Here is a 25,814-nt window from a genome sequence, read left to right on the forward strand (position 1 = left end):
TGAAGATCAGCGCACGGAAAGGATCCACACCAGGGAAGTTCGGGAAGAACTGAAGCCCATGGAAAGCACCCACGCCAGGGAAGTTTGTGAGGAACTGCAGCCCGCAGAAAGGACTCACGTTGGAGAAGTTCATGCAGGACTGTCTCCCGTGGGAGGGACCCCACGCTGGAGCAGGGGACGAGTGAGGAGTCCTCCCCTGAGGAGGAGGGAGCGGCAGAGACAAGGTGTGGGGAGCTGACCCCAACCCCCATCCCCTGTTCCCTTGCGCTGCTGGGGGGGCAGGAGGAAGAGAGAACTGGGAGTGGGGTTGAGACGGGAAGGAGGGAGGGGTCGGGGGAAGGTGTTCTAAGGTTTGGCTTTACTTTCTAATAACCTTGCTTAGTTTTGTTTTGATTTGTAGTAAATTACATTGATTTTTGTTTCTTCCCCAAGTTGAGCCTGTCTTTTGCCCACGACTAGTAGTTGTGAGTGATCCCTCCCAGCCCTTATCTTGACCCACGAGCCTGCCTTTATATTTTCTCCTCATCCCATCATGGCCAGGGGAGGGGGGGAAGTGAGCGAGCGGTTGTGTTGTGCTTTGTTACCGGCTGGGCTTAAACCACGACAAATGGGGACAGCGTATTTTGCTATACTCTTGAGATCTCCCATAGCTGTGGCAGAGCTCAGAGCAGAACAGCTTGCTGCAATGCTGCAGAGCAGTAAAGGGCTTTGTATTATCCTTGCAGTCTCAGCAACAGTGAGACTTCACAGGCTCAGCTAACGTAGAATACAAAATATAGAGCTGTGGGCCCTTGTGCAAGCAGTGTCTTTGCCCAGTGCATCTCAAAGCACTTTAACAAGACAGACCGGTATTCAGAGGCACAGACAAGTTAAATGACTTGTCCAAAGTTACTTAGGGACCAGTGGCCATTTATAAAATTTTCTAAAATTCTTAAGAGCATTGATTAAATTTACTTCAGTATTACATGGCAGAATTCCTTGGACAATAGAGACTTCAAAAGTGCAATGCCTAACAGCAGGTTGATTTGCTCATTAAGAAAACTGGTAGAGCACCTTACTGGTAGAGTAAATGTAACAATCTTCAGAGACTACATGCCCAAGACAGGTCAGGAATGGGCTGGCTCTTGGGAGGCAGTAAAGGATTAATGACCCTTAGCAACAACTTGGAAGTTGAAAATTAATAGTATCATCCCTCAGAAGTAAAAACAAAGCATGCAGAACAGCTGTGATGACATCTCTGGGGAATTAACACCCTATTCATGGCTATGGTAGTATGTGATATTGACAAAACTACTGCACTGTCATTTGAAAATCAAAATCAGGGTGGGTCCAGTTGGCAGCATTGAAAACAGGCATTACCTGGATGTTATCAGCAGCTCCTGAACAGACACTCAATGCATTTATTGTACCATCCAAACAGATAAGTCCTTGCTGTCCTGCCAATTTGTACTAACCCCAGAAGGAAGCTGCTGGCAATAACATGTGAAACAATTCAATATTTACTTACTGTTCTGGAGTTTGCATTGGGCGGCTTGAGATGTAACTACGGCATTCATCAGGGGCAGCTGATGCCTGGCCTTTGTCAATGATGACACTTCCCACCTCGGATCTATACAGACAATATAAAATCATCAGCTAAAGCGAATGGATGGCCCATCTCATCGTCATCACATAGCTACATGACATGGAAACCAGCGCTGCTGAGCAAAAAGCAGCTTTAGAGATGTACCCTCTCTTTAGCAACTTACTGCCTTTATATATATCATTCCTGAAAAAGGCATCAGCTCTTAGAAGCAAAGCCAAGGTTTTTAGGGTTTTTTTAACTTTCTTAATCCTTCTTCCCAACATTTTAATACGACTAGCCTCAAAGCACCAGAGAAAATTTCTTCTTGATAAAGAAGCATGTCAGGATTAGATATCTTCTGGGACTTGTTTTGCATACCACAGTTTACCTGTCAGATAAACAACACTAAGGATGTGATGCCCATTAAAAGCTATGTCCACAGAGTGTTTTGGGACTGACACTATGTTTCTTACTTCTCTGAACCTTTCCTTCTCCCAGTGTTTCCATTGCACTGTTCTCTTAGACCTCCTCTATGGGACGGTTAACACTTCTTGCTGCAAATCTATTACTGTCTCAGTTCATTAAATTTTAAAGAAGACTGCTCCCACAGTACAATTCTGTACTCAGGTAATGACACATACTATCAAGATAAAACACACAAGCCCTTAGACTTTCTACATTTGTGTTCAGTGCATGTAGTCATACAACCATATGCAAGTCAGTCATTTGCCTTCTCCCTCCTAGACACCACCCACCTTTTGCTCCCAGAAGGTTTTGGCTCTTGCTCTGTTTCCTCTGTTTTTTTTCCTGGTATTAACTTTTCAGCACTGTCTAAGAGGGCACTGAGTGCCACTCTCCGAAATACATTCCCATGAGCCTCCTTGATAAACTGGACCAGCTGTCGGATATCACAGTACAAGCCCTGAGTAGGAAGACATCATGAAAATGAAAGAATTCAGTCTGCAGTTTGTGAAGAAGCAGTGAGAATCAATAGTTTCTAAGGTACTTCAGCAGGCCGTTACTTCCTCCAGTTATTGTCTGATATACTCTCCATGTACAGGGTTTGTGTTTTCTGGCTGAGATCAAAAGCTGGAAATTCCATTTAGTGCACTCAGAAGAAACAGACAATGAGGAGCATTATTGTTATGGAACATGCTCTGCAATGGGCTACAACAGACGTAGAGGTATCGGAGACTAAAACAGCTGCAAGATGAGGGGGCTGCAAAGATGACTTAAACCCCGTTTTATCTCAGTCCTCTAGCCAATAATCTTAAAAGGCATGAAAAAGCTAAATGGAGGCGGGGTGGGGAAGTAGAGTGCAAAAAATTGCATGTTTTGTTTCAAAACCAGTGGGTGTCTTGGGATTTTTCTTAATTATTTGAAAGCTTTACATCATGGGAAGAGAGGAATGACTCACTCATTCCCCAACCTACTCCTACACTCAAGGCTCTTTTTAGTTCTGAACATTCATACACATCTGTGATGTGACAAAGCACCTCTATATCTGAGGGCAAAGGGATGGAGGGAACTGTTTTGCAGGACCTGATTTTTGATCTGTTAACTTTCCTGAAAGACCTTGGATTATTCCAAAAATTCCCAGCTAGGAACAGCACAGCCAGCTTTCAACAAAAAAAAAACCCCAAACAAACAAATAATTGGATCTGTATACTGGTTAAGGCTCTTTGTCATATGATATTGAACACAAGATTGACTTTAAAGAGTGATGGAACAACAGCAAATCCTTATATACACTCTGCATACTATGTTCTCCTTACAGGCAAAATTAACAGTGCTACGCTTAAAGATAAGTTTCACCTTACACACTAGCTAAAAAAGGGTCCAGAAAGATATGCAATTTATAAAGAAAATTTACACTTGGTGTTCCTAATCTAGATCCAACAATGGCATGTTCTTCTGCATCCCACCACTTAGTCTCTGCTGAGAAACATTCCAAAGGAGGAATATCTGTAAGAACAAGAGGCTTAAGATGTTACTGTGTCTTCCTTCTCCCTCTCCCTTCCTGTCACAGAGGAATACCATCCTTTTAGCTGGACTTCACTGCCTCTACAGCTCTGCTGTAAGGATGGAGCACAAGAGTGCTTCTTGGTTGCTTCCATGAAAAATCCTAATTTCTGATAATAAAGGAGGTGGTTTGAGATTAGCTGCGAGATTCTGCACCAGTTTGGAAGAAGAGAGCTCATGTCATCCATTCTACTGACTGCTCTAGGGACACAGTACATAGGCAGCAACCAGCAGGACCTTACTTTCCTCCAGGTGTTTGGTAAATGGAATGCTTGTCTAAATCTTGGTAAGACCTACCAAATTGCTTTTCAGTAACTCACATACTCTGCCACAGGTGGGCCCCATTCTTAACCAAGTAAACCAGCTTTAACTTTGCTGAAAGTTGATTTATGCTGGCTGTGGTCTTGTTCATTAATCCCTTGGCTCCAGACTATGCTACTAATCCATTTGGAAAAAAAACCCCATAGAAGCTGCTTGAACAGAGAGGGAAATGCAATTCAGAGTGCACAACTTTTATCCTGGCTAAGTCCCCAAGTTCCAAGGCAGGCATGCAAGGAGGGCAACATGTTTATATCATGTTTCAACTGTGACCGCATAGCTTGCTACGCCTAAGCGATTTGGCTAAACTGAATTAATTCTTCACTGTAAAGCCTCACTGGTGACACCCACGTGAAAAAGTAACTTTGTTAACATGAAATCAAGTGCTTACCAGGTTTTCCGGGCTGTGCAGCTCATGTGTAGTGGAAGCACAGCGAGTGATCAATGACTTGAACATGGCACTGACAATAATACCTTCTACACTCTGGGCTGTAGACTTGTTGTCCACTGTGGTGAAGTTATTCCCAAATCCAGCCTTGTCTGTGAAATTCACATACAAGAAAGCCCCCTTGTTAGGAACAGTTTAAAAAAGATGGCTTAAAGATACATGTAAAGGGATTCAGATATGAATCAAGGGCAAGTCCCCACCTAATATCCTATGCTCAGTTCTCGCAATCCCACCCCACAAAAATAAAGCAGAAGGGAAGGGTAAAATAAATGAGAAGGATGAAATCTTCCCAGATATAGTTGTAGTATGAAAAAGGATTGAAAAAATCAGGACCACTTTGGCTTCCTTTTATCCACATCTCTCATTTAGAGATGTACAGAATAAGGCATAAAATTTGAATATGTCTAGCTTTTCTATTTACTGTTCTAAAGGACAAGAGATGTTGATTAAGCTGAAAAGTGACAACACCCACAAAAAGAAAATCTTATGAACTACAGGAAAGCTGTTCTTGCAAGGTGCACAAGGAGACCAAGCTCACAGAAAAGAATTACACATTTATATGAATAACAAGAAACACCCCAGTTTCATTAGGTGAGAAAAGACTTTCAAAAGCTGCATGAGCTGCCATGCTTCAAAGCACGAGACAGACAATAATTAATGAATACTTTGGGAAACTTCCTATGGGCATCTTCTTCACAAAAGCCTGCTATATTGAAATGCTTGAGATCAGAGGTAGGCTAATAGACTAGTCAGACTCCCCAAGTGCTTCAGAGGAGCTACTCCTACTCTGTAAACAGTCATAGTTAACTGTTGTTACATGCAGTGATCAAGCATTAATGTTTGGTCATTCTGATAGCACCTGGAATAATTTTCCTAACTTAAAAAAACAAAAAGTATATACATAGACATAGACACACACTGGTAGCTGCAGGCACGTGATCTGTGTGTTCACGTTCTTGTTTATTCAATCTGTTCTTGCTATTTACTGCCTCACCTAAGGCACCACAGAGGGTTTTAATGCTCAATTGTATCTCCATTCAGAATAAAACCTGGATTAAACAGGCCATTCCAGCTGGCACCTGGTCATGTCATGAAGCAGAAAACTTCCTGCCTGCGGCACAGTTGAATGAAAATACTTTCTTTGAAGAGCCATGAAAAACAGATAGGATGAATCAAAAGAGAGGTCTTCAATTTCAGGTGCACTGGGTGATACAGGATCACTAGGTGAGATCACTGGGTGGTCAAATCAGAAGAGGTCCAACTCCCCTGACCCGTACTGGCTGAGGATATGCTCTGTATATTCTGAGGATAGTAATTCACAATTTTTTTCTTTTTTAAAGGAAAAGAAAAGGGAGTGGCTTCTTTCTGTTGGAACAGTTTGGGAATGTTCAAGTGAGAGTTTCTGATGCCAGCTATACTTACTGTCAGTGACTGGCTCCATGCAGAATCCCAGTAAAGCATGCAGGAAATCCACCACATTATTGAGAGAATCCCTGTTCACATAATCCCTCATGGTCTGCCGGAACTGCATCTTATCCAGTTTGTACAGCTTTGTGAGGCAGTTCTGAGCCTGCAACAATATCCATCAAATCACATCACATCAAAGTACGTGTTCGAGTTTTGCTAATAGGAGCAGGGTATTTTTTGCTCTTGCTTAGCCAGTGCTCTGCTGTGCTGTCTAAAGTAACCTCCCCTAGGAGCCAGAAGGTTTGGGTCCTGTTACAGAAGGTAAAAGACAGGTTTGCCTCTGAAGCCAACAAGAAATCCAGCACCAGGAGAGAGTGCACCAGTATGGGTGCCACTGTTTGGAGGTGGTGGTGAAGTCACTGCCAGCCATGTCTCAAGGCCTCTCCTCCTCTCCCCAGCCTCAAGCTAAAATCTCACTGAATATGGATGAAGTAGGAATGTATGACCTCAGTCAAAGCCTTGATTTTTCTGGATGACGTGTTCGGGCTACATCCTGGCACTTTCTACTGCTTCAGTTTGGGGAAAACCAAAAATGTAAGGAATCAACAGTAACCATCCAACCTGCCCTTCAATAGGGCATGAGTCTTCTGCTTCCTTGCAGCACACTAACACGCCTGCAAGAAGAGTGCACTCCAACTATCAGGAGCTGATGGAGCAGCCCAGCAGCAACCAGTCATAATCAGCTTGCCTTGGTGAAAAAGGTTCTTAGCCTCAGGCATCTGATTTTCAGCCTCTGGCTTAGACCCAACCCATTTGATGCACCTGTACCCAGTGACCAATTTATATCATGCAAAACATTAGCTTTTTATTTAAAAGCTATTAATGTCAACTTCTTACCACAAAAGTATCCAACCTACTGGGAGCCCATGCAGGCTGGAGTTAGAGAATCTGAAATACCAGCTCTATGGGAAACATGAACTGTCCTGCTACCCACAATAGGGTGCTTAACTTTCCAGTAAACTCAGACATGTGATTGTCCATGCAGTCAACACAAATGGTGCATGCAAAGCAGTTTGGCCAGACAAACGCACAGAAAATGCAGCAGACTTAGACATGTGGGAAAATCTCTTCCCATAAAGACCTCAATTCAATGAGTCTGATAAGAACCTTGGCTCCAAGAGACCTATTCATTTATGCTTAATGTTATGCATAGGCCTAAATGTTTTGCTGGCTCAGCTTGCACACAATGTAAAAGCCTAACCGACTTTTTGATGAATGTGGTATATGTTCAACCAGTACTCTGTGCAGAACCTTTCTACGGGGACCACTGGGACCTTCTTACACCATCTTGTCCCACTGCATCCAGAACTAATGTTACTGCTGCGGCCTCCTCAGTACCCAGGAGTTCAGCTAACAGAATAATGCTGCATGATACAGAGGCAGCCAATCCATCTGTGAGCCATCTAGCTCAGATCCCTGAACCAAATTATAGCTCTCTTGGCACGGCTCGGGCTAACCAAAGCCATGGAGAAGCACCCACATCATGGATGGGCACAGTGTAAATTCTCATTACAGTCATCGAAAATGCTCCCTGCTGCAAGCACAAAAGGCAAGGAGGAGACATGTGCTGGAGAGAGCCTTTGAAAGGCTCCCATTTGACAGGGCATTGGACTGATCTCAGGGAGTCAAACTGTTCTGGATGATGTCAGATGTTCGGGCTACATCCTGGCACTTTCTACTGCTTCAGCTTGGGGAGAACCAAAAATGTAAGGAATCAACAGTGACCATCCAACCTGCCCTTCAATAGGGCATGAGTCTTCTACTTCCTTGCAGCACACTAACATGCCTGCAAGAAGAGTGCACTCCAACTATCAAGAGCTGATGGAGCAGCCCAGCAGCAATCAGTCATAATCACCATTAGGAAACATGGACATAACTACACCTTAAGCCTTCTGGATTCAGATATGCAACCCAGGATAGCTGCACCTCTTCTAAATAGCGTATTCTGTTGGGATACTGTCAATATGAAAAATTACTTACACCAGCTCACACAGGGGATTTGCTCCCATGGATTTGTTCCTTCCCAGACAACCTGTCCATTGGGGCGGCCAGAAGCACCCTGGGCCTCAGGTGCACTCTTAGCAAGTCCCAGGGGCTGGAGGGTAACACAATAGCTGAAAATCTGCTATAGCTGGGCTGCAACACAGTCTGTGAGCTGGGGCAAAGAGCAACACGTTTACTGCCAATACAGAGAAAGCTACAGAGGGGGCAGACAGCAATCTCAGCAGCTGATGTCAAAAGTACAAGGGGGACGCTTTAATGAGCTTTAATTCTCTTACATTCTCCCGGAATACCTGGTGTCTCAGGCGATCTCCAGAGAGCCCTCGGTGTCCTTCTCCACAACCATAGGCACAACCCAGGGACTTCACAATTTTGATCAGCATTGTGAGTGCCAGCCTATGGGTGCTGATAGGTGGGCCTTCATCCTGAGGGTCACATAGGGAAAGATGGTCTGAAACCCTGGCACAACCACTGGCATTTTGTTAGCATTTTACTTTTAACAAATTACTGTCCATTTCTCCTCTCAAACACTCCATACTGAGTTGTTACTCTTGAAATGTTTACTCCAGTTATTTTTCAAGTTTAGGGACCAGCCCCCTCCCTTTCAGCTCCCCTCAAAAAGTCATGCTATAAATGCAAAGCCCTCTACAAGCTGCTATGAATACCATTCAGTACTTAAAAAAATTCTGCCTGAAAACCAGAGAGCTGGCTTGCTTGAGCAGAAAAACAATTTTTTAAAAATGTCTTAGGTCTTATGCTACTATGAACTGGAACTTTGGAGGTCAGCAACAGCAGGCCAATTTGCATAGCAATACTGAAAAATCTATGATTCCTGGCCATCAAAGAAAACAAACTGTGCTCACACACTGGATTCTGTTTTTCCTTATAAGTTATGAATAATAAACCTGAAAAAAAAAAATCATTGTCATTGAGGGTTTCAGGCACTTTGACAAGATATTGCAAATGTCCATGCAAAGCCCACAAACTTCACTTTTGGCAGCCCCTTCGCTGGAGTAGTTACAGTGCTTGAATTCCCAATCATGTTTCTTCAGTGGAAGCTCAAGTGAGTCCCAGAGCAAAAAAAAATTGTCATTGTAGTGCAAAAAAAAAAAGGAGATAAAACAGAAGGGCAGTCGCATACACATGCATACTCAGTCTTAACAGATCTTACAGTACATTCAGGAATTGTGTAAAGCGAAGCAAGACAAACCTTTTCTTGTTTTTTGTCATTCTTCTCATACGGCCCTCCTCCACCACCACCTCCATCACTTCCACCTCCTCCACCACTTCCACCACCTCCTTCTTCTCCTCCATCTCCATCTCCACTAACTGGAGGAGGCTCAAATCCACAAGCTGAACCAACAGAAGCAGACCCTTTGAGCTGGAAGGATCCATCACTTGGTCTCTTTTCCGGGACCTCATTTTCTTTGTTCTCACTCTTCCTCCGAACCTTCTCTACACAGGGCACCACACCAAGCTGAAGTAAGCACTCCACAATGTTCAGTGCCACATCGCAAATCCGGGAACTGATGTCATGGTTCAGGACCAAGTAAACAGCCTTCAGGACCACCTGGGAGATTCAAATATCATATTTAAAGTCAAGTTTATTTCCTTTCCTAGTACTATTTAGTGCCTGGAAATTCTAGTAACAGACCAGAGACTCATTATAGCAGGCACGGTACAAACTCAGAATGAAGTACACACAACCCTCAACCCCAAAAGCCTACAATCTAGGTGTAAGACAAGAAACCACAGGCTGGGCACAGTCAGACAGAAAAGGAAACCATGAAATGACATCTGTGAGCCTGAGAACACTGCTTCAGTGCACCAGGAGCTGTCAAGTCATTAAGGGGAATGCAGAAAAGGTGAGTTTTAAGGTGCCATTAGAAGAAAGGTGCTATCCAGTTTTATACTATTTTATAGGGAACTTGGTGCATGCCCCAGAAACACAGCCGCTACATAGTATCTCTTAAGATTTGATGTGTGCATTCCACATGCACATGCACTCCTTGGAAGGAGTAATAGGAGTTGCAGTATCTCAGAGGAGACTTTTATGATATGCACAAATGTATCTGACTGACCTTTATGTACTGCTGAGAGAAGTCATACAAAGAGGTGGAGGAAAAGCCCATCAAAACCCTGATCTCAATGGTACAGATATATTGACAGAAGAGGGACCTGGCTTTCCTCATTCCTTGCCAATTACCGAGAGATCCAGCATGCCGTTCTTGTGGACAAAGTTGTTGGTTCCATCAATGTGATCCGTATCCTCCAAGCAACTGTAATTGATGCAGGAGTCTGTCAGGCTCCGTGGGAGGTTGGCACATGCAAGTGGCTCATGGGGCATCTCAGGGATGGGCACCTGGTTGCAAAGCTTCCTCATGTGCTCGCTGAAGAAATCTGCATAGCCCACATTGAATGAGGCCAAGGTAGTATTGAAGGTTGCCACAGTGATGGTAGAGATCTGGGACCGCACTGCAGGGAGGAAAATGGCTACCTGTAAATTTCCATCTCTAGAGTTACGAAACAGAAAACAGAGGCTGTGCTTTTTTATAAGAAGGGAGACGCTCTTAATGCAGCTTGTAATGCTGAAAGACAAGACAGGTTCCTAGTTCCTATCATAGGTACATGGAGGAAGAGCAAAGATTCATTTCCTCCTTTAGGCCAGTGTAAATTAGAAGAACCCCACAGTTCCATGACGGCTTAAGTTGATCTCAGTCAACTGGGCAGTTAAGTACATCAGGGAGCTCAGCCAGCCTAAATTTAATCCAAAAGGGGGATTAGATTTGGCTAGCTTTGCTCCCTGTATTGGTCCAGTGCCTGGTCTTAAAAGCAGCACTGGCCCTGCAATGGAAAGAGGAAGGACTCTGCAGCTGATGCAGGAGTGAAGGTAGGGTAACAGCAGCACCAGTTTGGAACAGCTTTCTAAGTCACACCAGTTTGAAATATTTCATCATACCAGTTGAAAAAAATGGAGCAGTGTGTTCCTAACAGTACCTGTGACAGTCCAAACCATCTCCAAAATGCAAAGCTGACTGATGAGAAAAGCAATATGGTATCTAAGTTCACAGTGCTCAGAGAAGGGACCTCATGACATAGCCAAGCTTAACTTTAAATTGGTTAGCTCAGATAGTGACAGTATTTTGGCTACACAGGCCAATTTTTATCAAGAATTCACCACGGTTTTACAACTCATGCTGAACTCCAGGCCATGACATTAGTAATTGCCCACACTTAGTGCTTTGTAAGTAGGTTTATACACCCTGTAGTGTAGAACCCTATGTGTCCCACAATGTTGATTGGACCACCTTCTGCCAGACAGTACAGTAACAGGGCTATGGAATAACAAAGAACTTCCATCTAAGGCTATTTAAAGTGTTTTAATGAATAAAATAATATACATTTAATAAGAATCTTCAAGCACTGACTCAGTGATGGACTGGTTATATTATGCAAATAACAATTTGCCAGAGCGGTGACTACATTTCCTCATAGCCTGTGCAACCCTGCCAGCACTGAACTGGCACTATTTATTAGGAGAAATGTGCTAAGGCTGACAGCAGTACCTTGAACTAGGCTACAATTAGGTCAATGATCAGGGCAGGAATTAGCTGCCTGTAATCAGAGGATTACTTGCTGGCAAGTGTGACTCTTTAATGGCATTAACTGAAATTTGCATGGTAAAGATAATAATAAAGAAGGAATTAGGAAATTTTGGTCCTGAGCTACCAAGTTTGATGATTATCCAAGGGTACCTATTTTTTGTTTCACTAAGGTTTTGAAATGGGTAACAAAAATCCAAATCCTACCTAAAGTAACTTTTTAATGTGTTGTATCTTTATTTCATTATCACTGATAGGGCTGACTGCTGGATGAGACTCACAGAGGCAGGGAAGGAGGACTAAGGACTCTTCATTTACATCCATGCATGCCCGCAGCATGTGCCCATGTGCCTGTGACTCCTCTTTGAGCAGCTACCTAGGACATAACTAATTTTTCATCTCTGCTTTTCAGTGTGTCAGCCAGAAGAAATGAGTTCATTAGTAAACGTCTCCTGGCCAGGGGAAGTAGACAACAGATGGGAAATTATGAATGACCAGTACACTCGGATATAGTTGGTCACACAAAACAAAAGAAATATGTAATATTTGTACTTAATCTCTAATTACAGAATGGTTCATTCAAAGTCATAGAATACCACTAGAAATAGTATGATTTGTCCTATTATTCATATAGTTGCTGCAGAATTGTACCTGGGGTACAACTAGAAAAACAAGCATTGCATATGACTACCTTTTAGAAAGTATTTGGCTAGGAAGCTGGTGTAGTGAGTGGGATTATTGTCCCATAGAACGAATGCAGGTTGGGGAGATAGACTCCATAAAATTGATCCAGGAGAAGAGCTTTGCCCAGGAGACACAGAGCAGAGATGAGGGAGATGTGCCCATGCTAGATTAGAGCTGATGCAAATCCATCCTCTCTCAGACTATTCAGATTTGCTGTGCTAAAAGTGCATGGATCTTTGAGAGCTCCAAGGCCACAGCACATATCATGTGAGTGCACTTGTAGCCTCTTAGGTATGCTGCCTGACAGCTTGTGCAGAGGCAGACTGTGCCGTGCTCCATCATCAAGGTTTAAGGTTGCACTTGCCACAAGTGAGGCCCAATTTCTATGACCAGGTTTTGCCAGTAGCACTATGCATGAGGAAGAAAACAAAATCACTGTGTTTAGGCGGTAGGAGCAGTGCCAGCAAAGTGCTCTGGTGCAGAGAGCTCCGCTGACAGAGGACAGATTTCCTGTGCTTGGCTGACATTGACAAAGGTGGTGCTGCCTTGCCAACGGAAAGACTCTTACTTCTGGAGCAGACTTCATCCCACCAGGGGTTCTCCCATGTCTCCCATTGTGGTCACACTGGCACTGCTATTTCTGCAGAGGCCTCCAAGACAGATGGGCCCCAGGGAGACTTTGAGTGAATTTCAAAGCCAGGCTCCAATTTGGAATCAGGAGATTTAAGAAAAAATGGTGATTCTCGGCACAATCCAACAGGGGACTTCGAAGGGGCATTAAATACCACAAGATTCCCTATGAAACCACTAAAGTTAGCCATACCAAGTTTCTGCCCAAAATTCGTCTGTGTTGTGGTAAGGCGAAAAAAACCAAACCCTGCCTTCTCCCTGCTGATGGCTGCCAATTTTTTTGACAAACTGCACAAGATAAACACGAAAGGTTTGGAACACTTTTCTATACAGAACAAAAAAAACTCAAGAGATGCGGAAAAAAAAAAAGGAAAAAACAATTAGTCATATACTCATACATGGAAAGAGTAACATTACCTCAGCTTCTTGGATTTGATATTTCAGTGAAACGTTTCTTTCCTGATGTGTTAAATTTACCTTCTTTGACTGTGTTCTCTCCATGGCTGTTTGAGTGGTCAGGCAAATCAGAGACCAGCGTGTGATGAGAGTGTGAATGCCTAGCGCTCAGGCTCTCCATCTCCGTCGCTGTGTCAGAGCTTCCCCGTCTGGTAAACCTTCCTAAGGTGAAGACAAATGGATGTTTAGTTTACTCATCCGAGAGGTGCTTGGAGGCAAGAGACAGTAGCTGAGGTTAGAAATTGAAGGATTGGAGTCGGCAAAAGTCAAGGCCTTCCAGGACCCTGTGAAGCAGAACCAAGCAAATGGGATATCTCGCAGGGGTTCACTGACATAAAGACTGAATGTACAAATTCTCTGCAAGGCTCTTCCCCTCGGCACATACTGTTTTAGCTGACACCCACATTGTCGCCCACCAGCAGCTTCAGGAAAATAAGGTTGGTCAGCACTGAAAGACTCCACCCTTTGGGGCAGGTTACAGGAACTTGGTTTCTTCTCCCTTTGTCCAAAAGAAATAGGTGTGTTAGCATGGGGAGTGCTAAAGCAAAGTAAGTTCTTCAGGAATACAATAAAATACAAATCAAAAGAACCTACTGAAAGAGGGGGACTATCTCTGAAGTAGGCAGGATCTGTTGACCATTGGATCTGAAATACATTATTTCACTGAGATATCAGAAAGAAAGAACTGGAGGTTAAGCCATGACAAGAATCTGGAGCCCCTGAGATCAAAATTTAACAAACTTCTTGAGCTACTGAAGATATGGAAAGGAGAATTTGTATACTAAGTTTGTTATTCTTGTAAAAATCTGTAGGTGTTTGTATATTAACCATTGACAAAATGCTTACAAATCTTTAAGAATTCACCTGGCTAAGTTCATTGCCCTGTGTCCCAAAGACAGACCTGTTTATAATGAAGAGCTTACCAAAATGATGCTACCTAAGTTGGTGAAAATGAGGAGGCTCTGGCATGGCTTTAGGCAATCATTTTGCTGCCTATCATCTCCAAGAGAGGGTGCCAGGATGAAAATCTATGACATTAAGAGTAAGTCTGTGAAACAGAAACAATGCCCACTCTTCAGTGAACTTGGAAGCTTGAAAGAGCCAACATTTAGATTTAAACACTGTATCTTTGCCATATCAAGACAGTGTAAGCCTCACTATCTGAGACAATACCCTATTTATTTTGTATCCAACATTCCCTTGAGGAAGACTGTGAATATTTTCTGCCATACTCCTAATGACCATATTGCTGCCCTTCCAGAGACTTCTCTTTAAAAGAAGAGGATGCAACCATTCCCTGAATCTATTTTAAGCTGCAGTTGTGCAATGCTTGCTACCACTCAGGGAAATTGGTACAGACATCACTACAGGTTGCTACGGTAGCTATTGTTGCAGTAAAGATTGCAGTTTTCAGAGAAAAAAGTGAACTAAAGCGTAAGTCATTCAAGGTCTGCTGTCAGCAGTTGCCACGTCTACAAACAGGCGTGTAATGCTGCAGAACCAAGGACATAAGGTGGCAATAGGATGGATGAAGAAATAAAGAGCTTCTTTTGTTCTCTGAATGTTCAGGACAGGAATGACATGGAACCTGGGGCAGAGATAACAACATCTCACCTAATATGGTGGTTTGCCATCCTCCTCTCTCAATGCCACGCCGGTCCTCTCCAATTCCAGAGAAACTGCCGAAGGAGAAAGTGCTGCGAGTGGGTGAGACATCCAAATGGTCCTCATGGAGGAGGAAGGGCACCCCCATTCTTCGCTGCCGCTTCTTCCCAGTATGGTGGAAAGGAATTGACCCTTTGCGCTCACGCTCCCTGTCCTCTTTGCGGCTCTTAAACTGCAGGAGGTAGAGGAGCAGATACAAGAGCAGGTAGAGGCTCTGAGACATGGCAAACAACCATTTGAGGGAAAAAGCACAGATGTGTGGCCCAAGTGTAACCTTCCACTCTGAGCTTTTTATCTTGGCCATTTACCCTGATAGCAACCATCTGCACTCTGGGACCATATGAGTATTTAAAGGAACACAGTCTTGCCCTAGGCTGGGATGGATGCCCTTGTATAATTTTAGGACATCCTCAGACCACGAGCTAGATTCATAGAATCCACAAAACTCTAGGTTGCAAACCCAGAGCTCCATGAGGTAAAAACAATGGAATCATAGAATGGTTTGGGTTGGAAGGGACCTTAAAGATCATCTAGTTCCAACCCCCCTGCCATGGGCAGGGACACGTTCCACTAGACCAGGTTGCTCAAAGCCCCATCCAACCTGGCCTTGAACTCTACCAGGAATGGGGCGTCCACAACCTTTCTGGGCAACCTGTGCCAGTGCCTCACCACCCTCACAGTGAAGAACTTCTTCCTAATATCTAATCTAAATATACCCTCTTTCAGTTTAAAACCATTACCCCTTGCCTTATTGCTGCATTCCCTGTTAATGAGTCCTCCCCCATCTTTCCTGTAGGTGCCCTTTAAGTACTGGAAGGCTGCTTTAATAAGGTCTTCCCTGAGCCTTCTCTTCACCAGGCTGAACAACCTCAACTCTTTAAGCCTGTCCTCATAGGAGAGGTGCTCCAGCCCCCTGATCGTCTTCGTGGCCCTCCTCTGGGCCCGCTTGAGCAGGTCCAAGTCCTTCTTATCTTGGGGGCCCCAGAGCTGAACACAGTATTTCAGGAAGAATTCACTGAATTAGCTGGAACTACAATGAGCACCAGCACTTAAAAATCAGCACTGTTTGAGTACCCTCCCATCATGCATTTTTAGCAGGACAGTTATTTGAATAAATATTTCAGTACTGTGTTTGGAATGTGCATATAAAAACCTATGTAATAACACACAGAATCACTTCCAATGAAAAGAGATGTCAATCTCACACATGGCATGAATATATAGTCCAAGCAGACCTTCAGCTGCTACTTAGCACGACATCGAGGTGCTGAATCACAGGTAAATTAAAGTACAATTTTCTTCCACTCACCTTTTTGAAGATGTTCATCCCCAGGTCTGTGGAAAGATCTGGAACTGCTGGTCTACGCAAGTTGGTCAGTGAAACCTTGGAAAATGCCTCTGTGCTTAGTGATTTTTCTTCCTCATTACATTTCATTGTAAGATCCTGCAGCTCCCAAAAGAAGACATTAAGCACAAAGAGAAATAGAGGATAATCAGCTTTAAAAAAAGAGCTACTTCCAAGAGCTGTCATAGGAGCACGGTAGAGGAAAAGGACTTTCAATTCATTACATGAAACACTATTCACATATTTAAAGAAAAAAAAAATGAACAAACAAACAAAATTTAGAAACTCCCAGAATTATTGACCTTATCTAATACTTCTGTCACCACAGAAAAAAGTACAGCACGTTGCACTACCACAGAAAGCCTCAGGCATTGCTGTCAGTGTGGCCTAGTGGCACGGAAGACCATGCTCTGCTCTGATTCTGATCCCAGGTATGACTCTGGGTAGCTGACAATTTTCTTGAGGCCTTGGTTTACATTTATGAGCAATCACAATGGCTACCGTTTTTGAAGTGTTTTATTTACGATCTAAGAGAATACACCCTTAATAACATATGCCTTTAAACATGTATTTTGGAACTGAACTGCAATAAGCAGCACTGCCCTTTCAAGAGACTTGATTTGTAAAAAATTTATTTAGTCACTAAAGAAACCTAAGACTTTTACATCAATGAGCATACTTCACTTGTAATAACAGTGCTCCAAGATCTGTCCATCATAGTTCTCATCACAGTTCATATTTGTGAAAGCCCCTAGAGCTATAGCACAGAATGTCCCACAACAGTGAAAACCTCGAGACTAATTTACTCTAATTTCAGTAGAGGGCACTTTACTCCCCTTCTGCACTGAGCAAAACGCATTACAGCTGCCTACTGTAAAGAAAGGCTTTGCTACAAAAGGTGGCATAAGCTCAGCTCCTGGCCATCTGTTCTTATTAAAGATCTGACGCCACTTTTCATGAGATGTTTGCGCAGCTGACCTGACCACATTCCCCGAGGATAATTTTCTTCTGCCTAAATATCAGCTTGTTTCCACTGGAGATGTTGTTTTACCTTGCTCCCCCATCAGAAAGGTTCTGCTAAACAACTGGGTCATGTTAAAATATCTTTTTGATTTCAATCCAGAGATAGCCATATGCAATAGATGAAGTGACTCCTATGGTATAGGAAGTTTAGATTCTGCCTAGCCAGACTGCATATTGGAAAGATAGCCAGCACTGCAATACACAAGTGTGCAGTTTTATGCATATGAAGGTCCAGCAGAAGCCAGTGACAGCCTTTGCAGCTGAAGTCTTAAGCACCAGTTACAGTGTTTGCAGTACTAGGCTACTGAGGACCACACATTCTTCAGAGACTTTTCAGACTAATCAAAGACTACATTTGAATCCTTCCTATTAACTTTATGAACAAAAGAATGAAGGAGACACACAACAGAAAGATTCCTTTTCACTGTTGTTTTCAATCAAGGTATGTTTTTAAACCATTTTGCATATAGGACTAAAGATCCAGGGGAGGAGTCATGTAAAATCCAACAGACAGCAAATCAGGATTCAACTCCAGGTGCTCTCAACAGCAAGGCCAGCAAGTACTCCATATGGCTTGGTTCTTAAGCTTTTACAGCTCTCTGGCCTCTTCTGGATGGAAAACATCGTATGAATTTATTTCAGATTTATTATCTTTGTCCATTAGTTACTAAATCAGTGTTTTATCAGGTGGCTTACAGTCACCAAAAGGACAGAGCAAGGATCGGGGCCTACTGTGATACAAGCCATACAAACCAACAGAAAGACAGTCCCAGTTTACTGAAATCTGCTTAGGGTAGGTATCAAGCAAACAACACTAGAAAAGCAAATTACAGAATCACCTTAAATCTACAGTGTGGTATATGATGTATTTCAGTGAATCAAGCTAGCTCTCCTGTTGAAGACTGATTAAAAATGTGGCTATTCTGTGCAGCAGACTATGTGGTAATTATGATGTGCATAAGATGGATAAGAAAGCAAAATAGTTTGGGGGCTGCTACTCCAGATTTTGTTGTTTCTGTTTTCTATTGCCTTCCTTCTGCATGACTGTATGGCTACCAGCTCGTTAGTACTTCTCTCAACTCTCAAGACATTACACTTGAGACTCTTGGCTTTATATTAGCATTGCAGCAAGCACTACAGCTGCATTGGTCGTACACTTAATTTAAGCTTTGTCTCTTTGCCCCTGCAATGTTAATGCAAGACTGTAGGGGCTTGTAAGCCTCTGAAGGCTTCATTTCCTAGACCTGCTCTCATACTGAATTCACTGCATACAGGTGCAATGCAAGTTTCCGTTATCACGTGTTGCCAGGTCTGAAATATGTGTAGACTAAAGTAACTTTCTACAGAAAGGTAGTATTCCTTTTATTCACACTCCATCTCTTTTCCTATGCAACAAGGAGTACTGGCATGCTGCACTGAATCTTCTTCTACCTTGCTGTTCAGTTTACTAGGCAATACATAGAGGATTTTTCTCATGTTCTCTCAATCCCAACTACTTTAGCCCAAGCTTATATTTGAAATGTAATTTCAGGCACACAGAAACCAGGAAGTGCAAGAGTTTTGCTGAGGCTTAGGGCAATCCAGGAAGTTACCCTGACAAAACTGCAGAACAATAGCAAGAATGCAGATTTATCACAAAAAAAATTCTACTGGTCCCTGATGTGATTTGCAGGCAGCTGTTTTTGTCTTTAATCAGTTTTTGCCTGCCACTTTACATTTATCCTGCTGAAACACAGAATGCCAATATTTTGGAGAAGTTATTGATCAACCTTTGAGCAGAAATGACAACAACATGTTAGGAATTTAAGATCTATATTGAAAAGCAGGCTTTAAGCATATCCCTGTGTCTGATGAGCTTGTGAAGTCTCAGCATACAACCCCTTGTGTTGATAGAAAGAAATGACAAATCTTAGCCCTCTGGAGGTGGCATTCTCTCCTCTGACTAGCAGAAAGCCTTGAGAGATGAGACTCTGAAATTAAGAACAGCAGTTAAGTTCCTACAGTTGGCTGGGATGAAACAGAGCCTAGGTGTCTGTTCGCTGCACAGATTTCAGTCATTAGAGTTGTAAAGAACGGGGGCATGAGTTGAAACTTGTGCTGTGTGGAAGACCATTTCACCTCCTCCATCACAGCTGTTCTGCGTAACAAATTGGAAACCTTTTTAAACAGGATTCCAATTTGATGAAGTACAGTAAAAATACACAGGACTGACACAGAGGTTACCAAAAGCAATCAAACCTAGCCCTGGAGGGAAGAATGCCCTGGACAGAGTCCTCACATTAACAGCTAGAAAGTACCCAGTGGAATTGCCAAATGGATTTAACAGAAAAATATTAGTGAAGAGCAACTGAGTAAAGGAATCTTCTGCAAGAGAAACAGCCAGGAAAAACAAGAAATAGCCAAGCATGTGAAAGGAGGGAAGTGTTTCACAGTATATAGAGAAGCACAATACCAGTGCAAACAGTGCCTATGAAAGACAACCCCATTCATGCTGCCACTGTGCTGAGAACCACTGACTACATTCCCTGTTGCACTAGTAGCTAAAATTGCTAACGTGCAAAATAACTGGGTTGTTTTGAGCAAGAGCAAAGGGACAGTAAATGCATGGAAACAGTGAACCACATCAACAGCAGTATCTTCCAATTCTCCCTCCAGGAGATGATATTAAGGAGGATTTTCTGTACATACACAGCAATCCTATAAAATCCCCATGCAAAGGTGGATTAAGACTGAATAGTAATTCATATCACCTGGCCTTTATGAAGATATGTCAAGCTTTTACAGGGATGAAACAGGCAACATTTTATAGAAATGACACTAAAGTATAATACAGTTTAAACAATACTGCTGCTCCTGAGCCCTTAAAACCACAAGTAACCATCAGCCCTCATAAAAATCATAAGAATGGCTACAAAATCCTGAGATTTAAAAAAAACAGTACTAATATTTACATTGTTTATGCTTGTCTTCTGGCTTGTGAGCATCTAGTCCGTACAGGAAAAAAGACATTTCACCCTTCTCCCTTATAAAATGACAGGTCAAAACCTGCCAGACCTCTGCAATACTGAAAGCAAGAATTTTAAGAAAAAACACTAAATATTCTGAGAGTTCTGACTCAAAAAAGATTTGACAGCAACATTAACAGAAGATAGAGCCTTTTGCTTGAGTTGTGTCATAAAATTGGATTGCAAAAGTAGAATCTATATTAAATTTTGTTAGGCAGTTCCATTAACTCAGTAAATCAGAATTTGCTGTTAAAAGGCCACATGACAGGAAAAGAGCGCACAACCTAAAAGTAGCACAAATCAACAAGGAGATTTACTGAAACTGCAGCAGCATCCCTTCTTTATCGCTGGAACAACAGTGAGCTACCCAAAAGAAAAAACATTTAAGCTCTAACAAAAAGAGCTTTACTGCACCAAGGTCAGGAGTCTGGGGTTCCTCTTCCAGCAAAACAGGGAGCAAGTCTTGACACCTATTAGGACAGTTTGTCTACTGAAGTTTTGTTGGCAATTATAAGAGTAAAAGTTATGCAATAAGAACAACAGTAGAAGAGGTAACAATATGAAGGGCTCTTGCTTGCTGCCAGTGTTTGCAAAGTCTGCTCCAATATTTTATCCCAAGTGTTTGCCTGGAGTGTACAGTGCTGTACCAAGTGCAATTCCTTTTCTCTCTTTTGAGGGGCTACACCAAAGAAGCTCAGTGAGTCCTGAGCATTACACCATAATGCAAAGGCAGTCTGATTTCTTCTGACAACTACATTAGTATAGTCTCACATTAAAAACTAATGTTATCACAGTTCACCCTAGATTAATTATCCTAAATCAACCCTCAAGCTTTCAGCAGTCACCAGCTCTGACTCCCTACATCAGATTCTGCCTCCAAAACACTCATCGTTCTCAGAGTCTCTTTCTGAATCAATCCACATATCTGACCTCCGGGCAGTTTAACCAACACCAAAGCTGAGCTTTTCACTAGCTGAACAGCCATCACTTCCCATCATCACCACAATAGTTGCTATTTTCTTATTGATGGCAACTGCTTACCTGAGTTTTGTGGGTATTCACCAGAGAGGGTGCAGCAGCCACCATGGAGCTGCTGCGAGGTCTTGGCAAAGGAGTGATCTGTGGCTCAGGTGGTTTCTCCGGCTTTTCCTGTAGCATATGCCTCAGCCTCTGCAGGTAATACATTAGTGACCACTGTGTGCCCTCCTCAGACCAATGTGGCTGCAGCAGGCAGCGCAGCACTGCCACATCAAAGTATGTGGCATAGCGAGACTTCTGGCACTGTGGGATCACCAAGGACACCCTGTTCCAAAAAGTAGGAGTAGAAATCTTAGTCATCAGGCTCCTTAGCCTTTCTTAGATATTCAGCTTTCTGAATAAAGAACCACTCAATGATGATCTGTCAGGTTTGCACGTTCAACTGTTCTTAAGGGGTCACTCCTGATACCACAAAGTTTTCTTTGATAGCTGGAAACCAGTTCTGTCCTAGCATACATGCTGGTCCACCCCAAAGACCCAAGAGCTCTACTAATAGGCCTAAAATTTAGCCACTCATCAAGAGCTGTAAGCCATTCTCATTCTCCTGCCATCTGCAGAAACCACTGGGATGTGCACACAGCTGTGCCTGCTTGAGCTTGCAGGAAGATTTGATGCTGACCCTTTGGGACTAAGGCCCTGACTGAGGAAAGCATTACTGAAGACACATAAGTGGATATTTAGCTTTCAGGTCCCTAGAGGACTCAAGCACATGCTCTGTTAAGTGTTTTCTTGGACAGGGTTGCTTTCTTAAACTGTGGTCTGAAGATAAGCCTCCAGCACCTGTGCTGAATAATTTGTTCAGCCGGAAACAGACAACCCTTGAGCATCTGCTGTTCAGAAACCAGTAATATATATTTAGGAATGGTTTACATTTGTACACATCAGGCCTTACTTAAGAAGGAGCAGGCAGAGCAGCTAAGTCAGTTAACCCTTGAAGCCAAGTAAATTGATTCTCATATAAGCAAAAGTTACTGTTACGGACACTCTTTGCCAAGGTGTGCTAGAGAAAAGGACCGGTTTTAGCCTTCATTATAATTTTCCTGCCTTTTCCTGCCTTTCCTGATGGGTTTTAGTACAGAATTTTCTAAGTATTGTAGAAGTTAGTGCACGCAAAAGCATGACGTCTGTGTTAAGCCTCAGAAATGAGACACCAGAGATTTCAGGTTTCAAAGGGATCATATCTGTTTTCAGAGCCAATCTTATTGCAACAAAATGCCCCGACTTTTTTTTTTTTTTTTTTTTTTTTTTATACCACTTCTCTCCCAGCAGAGTACAACCAGCCGGATCTACCCTCTGTACAGTCACTAGCTGTTAGGAGACAATCTGTCAGAAAAGAAGCAGTGAAAGGGAGTTGGAACAATGAGAATCACATGGCAAAAGAAGGTGTGAAACGCTGGGCATGAGGCAGGAATTCTGGAGATCTATTTTTTTTGTCTGCTGAAGTACACAATTTGAGTGTTTTCACTCAGTGTGTTAGAAACACACCTCTGTGACCTGAGTACTTCGGTGGTTTTGGATTCTATAAAATCAACAGCACTTCCATGAATTGTATTCTCAGGCATTTGGGAATCATCACAAGCACATCAGGTATTTATTGTTTTTTTAAAAGCCATTTATATTATAAACTCTGCTAAGCAACATGCAAACAGCATTGGCAGGACACCCCCATCTCTAGCTGGGCACCACCACATTCCAAACAGAGATGTCCAAGGCCGTGGTCCAGCAAAGCATTAGGAAACAAGCAGCAATACTGACCAGTGGAACCTCTAAGTGCTTAAAGTGCAGTGCATGCTTAAAGTGCTTTGCTGGATCACTGCCCAGTGCCACAAAGCTGCCCTGTGCATCCAGGGCAGATATAGGACTGATCAAGGAGAAGGAAGTGTGCAGTGAACGTTGGCACCACTTGGAATCACATGAACCCTGCTCCATATTACACACTTGGAATTGGGGGGCAGGCGGCAAGGCTGGGCTTGGAGCAATGCGTGCATCCAGAACTCAAATCTGCAGGAGCTGGTTTGCTGCCAGCTCCACAGGCCAATGTTGAAGGCACTTGGCGACTGCAGACCAGCCCATCTGTGTCAGCATATGTCACTATATGCAATCTATAGGTTCAAAGCCTCTCCCCTAGTGCTGTATTCAAGGTAAAAATGTTATGTTTGATGACTTTAAAATGAGCTGTTATAAAAACCTGAAAAACTGAATTAGGAAGGGGAAAATAATGATAAATGGAAATATGCTACAAAGTTTTTCCCATAAACCTGATGTGAAGGCTGTTTTTGTCACAGTCAAGATTGTGTCACATCGATGCAGCCTGTAAAAAAACATAAGGATAGCTGGGATACTCAAAGCATCCCAGCAAAGGAAATAAAGCCCATGACCTCAGCAGCAATTGTAAAGGATGATGCATTGCTCCCTGGTCACTTTGCAGGACCCAGATCAATATCTGAGTCTAACCAGTCTTTCATGCTCCCCCATGTGCAGCATAGGCAAACCTGAGGCGCAACACAGCCTGGAGCAAGGCATGTTCTCCTTATGAAATATTTGTCACTAAAGTCCTCGGTGCAAAGTCTGTTTCCCAGGCAGTGTGTTCAAGGCAGCAGCTGGATAAAGGGCTGTGCCTTTATTTGGTACAGTGTTAAACAGTATAATCTGTAAATGGAGAATTTCACTGAGTGGAGCAGGGATAATTAGCCAGGATCAGAGGAACAAGCCATTTGCTCAAGAAGTGTCTGAGGAACCAGAAATTAAACTCTGTCCTTCTTTAGAAGGAAATCTAGTGTTTGTATAACCAGCTCTTGGTTGCCTGCGACTGCAGGGAGAGTGGAAAGGCAGCCTTCTTTCAAGCCAGGGCCAAGGACAAAGGAATACTGCGGCTGTTGCTAAGTAGAGTAAACAACATTTGCTCTCCAGTTGTCTGTTGCTTGGCAACCAAAGCTCCCTGTACAGTTTTAACTGATCAATGAGTCCTGCAAATGAGGAGGCATAATGATGCTCTCTTCAAAGCCTGTCTGAAGCTGCATCGCCATAGCAACCACCAGACCCCCAGCTGTCAAATTGGTCACCTGATTCTGTCTTCTTAAAAAGCTGCTTATTTTTTTACAGCTGTGCTCTCTCTGAGCAGTAGTGTTCACACTTAGAAAGGCAGTTCTGTCCCCAACTTCAGTTTCACTGGCTTACATTAATACAGATTAAATAAAGACCCAGAACTGACAGCAGGCTTGATACAAAATCCCAAGAGAAGCCTCCTGATAGGATCAGAGTCTTAGAGAATAGCTTTGCCCTTTCCACCAGTGAAAGGGTGCACCAAACCCTTTCTTGAGAAATCAGAGCCATTCCTAGATTACACCCAGAAACCCACTCCATCCCACATTTCTTCTGTCACTGTAATGAAGCAATTTCTTAAAACACTGCAGTGTTTTGGATATGACATTTCCCAGAAGAGATAAGCAACAGGACCAAAATTTTCAGGAGGAGTTTGAGTGACACTCCTAAATCCATAGAGACCTAAAAATATAGCTAGGCTTCCCTCCCTCTCCACCTCCTGAAAACACTCATCAGCTTCATTTACTTATGGCACTACCAAGTGTCCAGCACTACTGAAAATCTGTTTCTATCTTTACCTGCCCAAATCCAGATTAAAAGAAGTTAATTTATCAGTGCCATGCTGGAAAATCACAGCCTGAGTCCCGCAGTGCGAGCTGGGAGAATATCTGCGTGGCTGTGCTTCTTTGTTAGTCTGTTCCTTTGGGCCTGTAGTCTAAAGCAAGCTAAGCGGCAGGATGCAGATAAGTCATAATGAAAGCAATGGAGAGAGGCTTGCAAAAATCCTTTGCTAAAGAGAAAGAAAATTCGATCAGAAGGAAGCCAGCAAAGATACCAGTTGCCTCGGGCTGAATCCAGCTAAGGAGGTTATTTGCAGGCTGTTTGTTAGTGTCTTTAATTATAAGAAACCAACATATTAGAAGAGACCAAAGAAACTGTCTCAACAGGCCAGCTAGAGATTTCTCCAACGAAAAGTGGCATTGAATATAAAGTGTTAACAACTTGTTCATCACCTAGAACTGAGATTTGTTGAATTAAGAGTTTGAGATAAACATCCAGCAACCCTGGCGTGTATGGACAACACCAGATTCAAGACAAAGGACTTCTGTGACCTCTACCGTTGAATCACACCAGCCTAACTTTCTGCTGAAGGGGTTTGTACCTGGGATGTGTGGTACCCCTCTCCTGAGAGGTTTGGGAGGATACGCTTCCATCCAAGGAATTTCCACGATGACAGGCCGAGACAGTGGTCTTTGGAGGTACAGAATCTGGCTGGGTTGTCTCACAGACCACCTGTAGTCCCTTTGGATAGTTTAATAAAAGGAAATAGGTATATAAACATACTTCTCTCTCCCATATTAGTTTTTTTACTGCAATTTGTGCTTAGACATGACTGTTATTTATACCATAATACCATGGTGAAACTGATCAAGCCTGGGCCTTCTCAATACTAGGTGTTGTGCAGGCAAAGGGTAAGGCCTTTGCCTCTTGGCCTCTTGCCCAA

At 43.0% G+C, this 25,814-nt stretch overlaps 1 protein-coding gene across 18 annotated transcripts in view; it reads right to left on the bottom strand.

The window, feature by feature from the left end:
- Positions 1-25,814, bottom strand: part of UNC80 (unc-80 homolog, NALCN channel complex subunit) — a 135,981-nt gene that overhangs the window by 95,499 nt on the left and 14,668 nt on the right. For 15 of the 18 annotated variants that reach the window (XM_049805743.1, XM_049805734.1, XM_049805688.1 and 12 more), the window contains exons 7-18: positions 25,473-25,612; positions 21,272-21,533; positions 16,167-16,301; positions 14,807-15,029; positions 13,214-13,354; positions 10,027-10,295; positions 9,031-9,390; positions 8,099-8,245; positions 5,775-5,922; positions 4,296-4,444; positions 2,320-2,486; positions 1,508-1,609 (exon numbers count right to left, since the gene is read on the bottom strand). In XM_049805743.1, the coding sequence (XP_049661700.1) occupies positions 1,508-1,609; positions 2,320-2,486; positions 4,296-4,444; positions 5,775-5,922; positions 8,099-8,245; positions 9,031-9,390; positions 10,027-10,295; positions 13,214-13,354; positions 14,807-15,029; positions 16,167-16,301; positions 21,272-21,533; positions 25,473-25,612 (2,243 nt within the window). The remainder of the gene's footprint in view (positions 1-1,507; positions 1,610-2,319; positions 2,487-4,295; positions 4,445-5,774; positions 5,923-8,098; positions 8,246-9,030; positions 9,391-10,026; positions 10,296-13,213; positions 13,355-14,806; positions 15,030-16,166; positions 16,302-21,271; positions 21,534-25,472; positions 25,613-25,814) is intronic. The other 3 variants (XM_049805786.1, XM_049805698.1, XM_049805750.1) reach the window with 2 other exon arrangements.

Source organism: Accipiter gentilis, chromosome 1 (assembly GCF_929443795.1).
Source record: "Accipiter gentilis chromosome 1, bAccGen1.1, whole genome shotgun sequence".
Taxonomy (NCBI): domain Eukaryota; kingdom Metazoa; phylum Chordata; class Aves; order Accipitriformes; family Accipitridae; genus Astur; species Astur gentilis.